General features: G+C 34.8%; 1 protein-coding gene across 3 annotated transcripts in view; it reads right to left on the bottom strand.

The window, feature by feature from the left end:
- LOC144971076 (lysosome membrane protein 2-like) overlaps positions 1-7500 on the bottom strand; it is a 67838-nt gene that overhangs the window by 43982 nt on the left and 16356 nt on the right. The window contains exons 1-3 of one of the 3 annotated variants that reach the window (XM_078911421.1): positions 5604-5679; positions 2148-2396; positions 1133-1290 (exon numbers count right to left, since the gene is read on the bottom strand). In XM_078911421.1, the coding sequence (XP_078767547.1) occupies positions 1133-1290; positions 2148-2270 (281 nt within the window). In that variant the 5' untranslated portion in view covers positions 2271-2396; positions 5604-5679. Of the gene's footprint in view, positions 1-1132; positions 1291-2147; positions 2397-5577; positions 5680-7500 lie in introns of those variants that run through there. The other 2 variants (XM_078911423.1, XM_078911424.1) reach the window with 2 other exon arrangements.

The following is a 7500-nucleotide window of genomic DNA, read 5'->3' as shown; positions in this document are numbered from 1 at the left end:
TCTCTACCTTAATACATACCTACCTACACACTAACTCCTTCTACCAGTCTTAGACCAACCACTCACGGAAACTTACATCCTCTCTCCCTTTCTCTCTATCTATCTATCTATCTATCTGTTTATCTATCTTTCTATCTATCTATCTATCTATCTTTCTATCTACCTACCTATCTATCTATCCATCTCTCTCTCTCTCTATTTCTCTCCCTCTCTCTCTCTCTATTTCTCTCCCTCTCTCCCTCTCTCTCTCTCTCTCTCTCTCTCTCTCTCTCTCTATCTCCTTCTATCTACCTATCTCTCCTCCTCTCATTTTGTTCATTGATATATATTTGGTATGATATACTAACCACCCAATCAATCGCTCTCTCACCCCCATCCCCATTTTTAAGACCTTTTTGCAGTTACTTTTACTATATATACACATACACAGACATACGCACACTGACACACATACACAAACATATACACATCCTCTCCATTCTCTCTCTCTCTCTCTCTCTCTCTCTCTCTCTCTCTCTCTCTCTCTCTCTCTCTCTCTCTCTCTCTCTCTCTCTCTCTCTCTCTCATTCTTTCTCTCTCCCCCCCCCCCCTCTCTCTCTCTCTCCTTATCTCGCGCCACTTCTTGCATCAACACTCGACGCCCTTTCCTCACATTAACTTTATTTCCACATTTGACAAATGTGATATTTTGTAAATTTACATATTTGTTTGTGTTTTTGTTTACTGTCTCCTGACGAAGGCCAAGGGCCGAAACGTTGTTTGTTTTGTGTTGTTCCCTTATATATGAGTCACATCTACTCACTTTATATTTTTTATCTCCATTTTACTGGCTCATTTAGGCACCTCTAGCTCTGACTCAACTTGCATGAACAGTGAATTTGGGACATTGACGATGTTTTGCAGAGCAGTGGGATGGATTAAGGGTCACCACACTATAAAAAGCAGTCAGAGCAGAGTGTTCTGGTTAATTTTTTTATTTTTATTTAGAACCTTTTAATTATTTTTAGATAAGCCTCAAGGAACTGAAGAAGGTTGCTGGAACAATTGGAACAATTGGTGACCAATACTAGTGAGTCAGTAAGTCTGAATATAGTCAGAGGATTTAGAGATCTGTATAGAGTATGCTACATACCTATAGGTGTAAGGGCCTTTCTGCACTAATGAGGGCTGACCTCCCTTCATGACCTCCTCATGGTTGACCAAATCAAACACCCAGACCTGGAAATAGATGGGGGTTTTGGGGTGCTTCCAGTTGCCCCAGGCGGCAGAGTCTGGTGTAATCTTGACATTCTGTTGTAGATATCACATTGGTAGGTAGTGTAAGGAGGTAAAATTTATTCAGATATAATTTTGTTATACTTTTGAATCACATGGCATAGTAAATAGAACCAAATTTCAACACTCAACTCGCCCTTTACAACTATTTAATTTACTAATGTTATAAAATAAAATATCACGTTAATATTATATGCATGATATCGAAATAAGCGTTGTCAATAAATCCGCTCTGCACTTCATTTGAACAAACTGATGTTTGTAGTACAGTTTGCATTCATTTACAATTTAGACAGGCATAAAAAATAGTTAAAGAGTGTGACCAAGAAGGACTTTCCAAGCCTTGCAAAATGATATAAACACATTCTTTTCATAAGAAGCATTGTAAAAGCAAAATAGGAAAGGATCAAAAGTCTAAAAATAAAATTTTTTAAATATATGTATATATATGCTCATGTATTACAGAGGGTCCTGGGTTCGAGGGGCACATAGTTGAGTCTTTGGAAAAGGCTCCTCACTAACATTCTCTCACCGTAATTGGGTGTAAAATTCGTACCTGTTAACAGCATTGTCACTGTCGAGAAAAAAATAGTAATATCGCCCAACAGACATATGTCTCATCCTAAGCTACATGTTAAGTAAGTGTTGATGTTGGCTTGGGACCCATTGTAAAGTGCTGTGAACGTGTTTAGTGTATATTGCGCTATATAAATGCTCAAGGTCAAACTTTAAAATAAAAACTAAAAATTGTCTTTGGATCAATTAAGAAACAAATCTACCTAAAGTCAGCACTGGAGTTTTAAATATGAAACATTTTTTTTTTAAATGTTATATATTTAAATATTGTAAAGAAACAATTATGTATTACTTACATCTTCAATGTCATTATGAATGATAATCGGTAGAAAGTGAATTAGTAAACATCCCGTAATCAGGCATGCAATTCCTATTGCACCAGTCACAAATAGAATCAGTGAGCACCTGTTTACAGCCATTTATCTTGGAACCACTCTTAGTCTTAGTCTTGGGTCTTTAAAGTACACCGACTTGCAATTGATGGCAGAAGCTGAAATAAGTCTTGATTGGGACTAAATCTTCTACTCCATGGTCCAACACAGATCCTAAGACATGGTGAATGAATCAAATGAGAAAAAAATAGGATTTTTTTCTTTCTTACAGGATATATTTTCTCTCACAAGTTTAGTCTTTAAGAGAATACTTAGCATCATTCTGTTAAAAGTGTGGCTTTTTTTTATCATGGTAAAGGCCTTCATTTTTAAAAATATGAATAAGAATGAATGAATAAGAGATTTCATTAAGTATTTGTAAGTGTGCAATTCAGTGCTTATGTATTTGTGTGCATTTGCACGTGTGTGTGTGTGTGTGTGTTTGTATATCCTCAAACCGTGAAAACTATATTATTTTTTAAAAGCTTATATTAAAGCCTAACCCCTTCTATACCCTTGTGACCAACAGAGAATAACCATAACCACGTTATTTGGTGGGAATCGTCATGTGATCTAAACACAAATGACAAGGGTTGTTATTGCAGAAAAGTCGAATTTAAAAATTTTTTATTCTTAAAATCACCTCTCTCAAACTTACACGGTTAGAGTTGGGTGCTCGCGATATACAGGGTCCAGCCTCACCACCAACCCTCCCTCTCTCTTTCATCTGTATACACACACCAGCCACAATGCATGCAAATACATGCACACACATACATACTATAAAAATTACATGGGCGAGAAACCAACGGTACTCACTAATTACCAATGTATTGAAGGTAGTATAATATAATATCTCTGTCATTGACCCTCCTTACAACATAATATCATTTTTAACATTAACTGTAAACACTTTTTAGGACTGACCAAAGATGTTGACCACAAATTCATTAAGCACTTATTTGAATCTGTGTCTCAGTACTCCTTTTCACATGTGTGACGGCTAGTTATCGTTTATGAGATGCAGGTTAAAACCATGGCTTCGTTTTACTGGCAAGAAAAACAGGCCACAATTCTTTTATCCTTGGAAAAAAACTCACTGGAATATCTTTTTATTAAAAACATAATATTCTACCAATTTCCTTTCTAATTCTGATACCATAGCCATTTTCAATTATCAAAACTGCTTCCAGGATACCCTTTGAACTTTATACAGTCTCTTATTGCTTGCAATATAGTCTATAGTTCAAGTTATTTCCAGTAGTACTGCCATTAAAGGGTTCATAATAACAGGTCCTAACAAGAAATAAAATGTAAAGTGTATTGAGTGTATGAGGGTGATGTCGTCTTTGTAGTAGTTGTGTTGATGATGTGATTGTGGTTGCTGTAGTGGTGTTAGTAATTAAAATAATACTTTATTGCATCCCAAAAAAGGAATTTTTTTGTACTGATGTGTTATAATTTACACAGATAATGATTATGGAAATATGTCATAATATATTTATAAATAAGTAGCAGTTTCACAGCAAGAGTTGTGCTTTATATAGTTTCAGCACTGTAATATAGTTAAAATTGTCATTGTAAAGATTGCAAAACAAATAAATATTAGTAAGTTAATAGTTACATTATTAGGTAGTAAAGAACGAAAACAATTATAGCTTGGCATGAAAAAGCATAATGGTAGATGGCAGAAAAGATTCTCTGTGTCTCTCTGTTTTAGGCGAGATACAGAAAGGGCGACCACTCCTTCCTGACATAATAACTGATGGTCTTAATGGATGATGCTGATCGTTTAATATTTGTTATTTTACTTTTATACAAATTTTAACAGATTTTTTAATAATTGAATTTATTTTGTTCCTTTCCACTGCTGAGCAATTGCCTCCCCAACTTTTATACAAAACGAAAAGGCACTTTCAATTTTTGGATATAAATTAAGTAGGTCTGCACATCTTATGTTTAATTATTTTCAAGCATTCTTCGCATTGAGCCTATCATCAATTGTTCTATGAAGGTATTTGTAATGAGGAACTTGCTGGATTAATTGGTCCTTCAATTTTAATGGTTCTATTGGTTCCTTCACTCTCTTAAAGTCAATCGCTAGCTCCTTTGTCTTGCCTGTTAAGCTCTAGGTGATGCGCATTCCAGGCTGTGAGATGTTGGTTTGGAGGCAACAGAGAGATCATAGATTCTCTAATTAAAATTAACAAAATAATAGCATTTTAAACTAGTAAAAGTAGAAAATTTTAACTTTCACTAGTCTATCAAGGTTTGTTCTAGAGTTTTTAAAAGTGAGGCCTTCTGAAAGCTTCTCCGTCTTGCATCTCTTTCATTAGTATTTTCACCATGGATCTTTTGTCATTGTCAGTCGTTTATTTATTCAATTTGTCAATCCTACTATAGTAGATGTCTAGCATTTTTAAACTCTTGAACAAACCTTAATAGATTAGTGAAAGTTTAAAATTTCCTAATGTGACCATTGCTTTGGTTGTAACCCCCCCTCTTTAGGTGAAATTACGGGTCCAAATTGTTAATTGCTATTTTATTGAAAGTTTAAAAGTCAAAGATTTCTTCCGTTTATAGAACGGTCTGTCTACTTCTGGACACGAAAATTGTGATAATCTCACGTATTCTAAACAGTTTAACCCTTTCCTTACGAGCCATTTTCAGAATTTTCCCAAAAATTTCACACCCACCCAACACAAAAATAGTTTTTTTCTCTTACTCAAACTGAAATGCAACATATACATTCTAATTCTATGCATAATTGATCGGCAAAATGAACTCTACAACACAGTCGCGATTTTATATAGCTATAACTATAATAAAACATTTTTCTTTAAATTATGTGATTTACAAAAGATATCTGAATGATAAAAGTGCTGGTTGGATCGTAACGAATGTGACGATTTTATAATGAGTGGTAAGGAGAGGGTTAATTAATTCTTAGAATTAGTGGGCTTGCGTTATGAGACAAGTGAGAGAGAGAGAGAGAGAGAGAGAGAGAGAGAGAGAGAGAGAGAGAGAGAGGGAGAGAGAGAGAGAGAGAGAGAGAGAGAGAGAGAGAGAGAGAGAGAGAGAGAGAGACTGTGGAGAAGAAGACGTCTCTACTAAAAGTGAGAGATGCGAGACCAATGAGTGAATAGTATCTACTATTTAGTTAGCAGTCAATGACAACACATGAAATCAATGACAATTGACAATGAATGGACAACAACAATTTGGATCAAGTTGAAATTGTCATATCTTAATTACTAGCTATAATGTAACTATTTTTATGAAATAAAGTGTTGTTTTTTTTTATTTTCAAAAGCATAAACACACTATCACAAACTCAAAAGTGCAAATGGAATACCCGTCGTGAATGTGGTTCAGAGTTACCTGTCTAACAAGTCAAGAAAGGCTAAGGACTAAGAACTCATGATGAGGAAGACTAGGTACTAGTGCTAAACACGGGGTGACAAAGAGTGGTCTTTGGCTGTAAAAGAGCGATATTATATTGAGCCAATGGCGTAAGGGCTCGTCAATTCTGCCAGGTTGTCATTTCTCTCTTCTAGAGACAGGGCGACCACTTCTTTCTGACATAATAACTGATGATCTAAGTGGATGATACTGGTCATTTAATATTTTAGTTATTTTATTTTTACAAAATTTCTCGTATAAAAGATCTACATCGTCAACATCATTTATAAAGCGTTTAATGGATTTTTGAATTATTTGTTCCTTTCCACTGCTAAGCAATTGCCTCCCCAAGCTGTTATACAAAATGACAAAACACTTTCGATTACTGCTCTATTAAATAATGTGAAGAGGTTTTATCTATTCTAAACTGAGAGAGTTTTGATAAAAAATATGTACGTCTGCACATCTTATGCCTTATTATTTTCAAGTGTTCATCCCACTTGAGCCTGTCATCAATTGTTACACCAAGGTATTTGTAGTGAGGAACTCGCTGGACGAATTGGTCCTTTAATTTTAACGTTCTATCGGTTCCTTCACTCTCCTAAAGTCATCACTAGCTCCTTTATCTTGCTTATGTTAAGCTCTAGGTGGTGGGCATCACACCAAGACACAATCTATCAATTTCTTGCCTATAAGCCACATCGTTGCCATTTGTTATGAGGCCTTTATTAAAGGTACACTCAGGTTTTGACTTCTACAGTCATTCGTATACCGACATCCCTTATTTATTATTATTATTTTTTATATTTTTTGTATTTATTTTCAATTCCATTATATTTATTTCCAACAATATCAACACGTTTTTTATATTTCACTTTCTAAACTGCATTACACAGTCCTCCCCGCCTTCCCTCTTTTCACTTAATTAATTGCACACTTTTTAGAAATATCAAGTATTCTATTTAAATTCGTGCTTCCTTACAAAGGAGCATAATATTTCCTTCCAACCAATGTTTTGTTTATTCATCTTAAACTACGCCACTACACATCATCTCATTCATCGGTGGTGTTTCATTCATCCTGTTTTGTTGATAAAGGGAAACCCGAAACGTTCATTGATCTGTTTTTGTAATTAAATTGAAGCTTACATTCAACTCCCACGTTATTATTTATTAAAAATGTGTGTAATCCGAATACCTTCATGTGATCAAGTGAATAATATCACTATGAATGCCACGATTTGCTGAAAAATGCCAACACACACATGTATACACCACACACATACAAACACACACACAAATATACAAGCAATTAGAACATACTACTACATAACAACATGACCACCGCTAAATCAACAACACAACGGAAGTAATAAAAATACTTGATGTCATAAATAAATGACGCAAACTGACAACTTTTTACAGTGACGAAATTGGTTGATTTTGAGAGAGTTAGTGTCATCGGTACGTATTTTATGATATCTGTGTGACTCAACGAACTTTCAAACTGACTTTAAATTATAAAAGGAAATCAAGTTATCTGTTTATCTATCTGTAAAAAATACATTTCTAATTTTCAAATCTTCAGTAGAGTTGTGCGCCGTATCATTTTTTTATTGACTCAAATAAGCACAATGCTATATTTTTTAAAGAAAGGATACTAACGGAAAAGTGAAAATGGAGAGGCTTCATATGGGAACAAAACAGACAATGGACGTTTCGGGTACAAACCCTTCGTCAGCACAACAGTACACAAATAAACATGGAAAACAAAAAAATATAATGAAAAATAACTTTGTATCGTCTGTACTCAATAGTGGTTGCAATATGAATGAAGTGTTAGCGTGGCGTGGGTAGCGGATAGGTGCCCCAGGGGG

Source organism: Berghia stephanieae, chromosome 4 (genome assembly GCF_034508935.2).
Source record: "Berghia stephanieae isolate SIO BIC M18660-M18661 chromosome 4, UCSD_Bste_1.3, whole genome shotgun sequence".
NCBI classification, from domain to species: Eukaryota; Metazoa; Mollusca; class Gastropoda; order Nudibranchia; family Aeolidiidae; genus Berghia; species Berghia stephanieae.
Note: the sequence above shows the minus strand (reverse complement) of the source record. Positions and strands in the feature narration are given on the sequence as shown.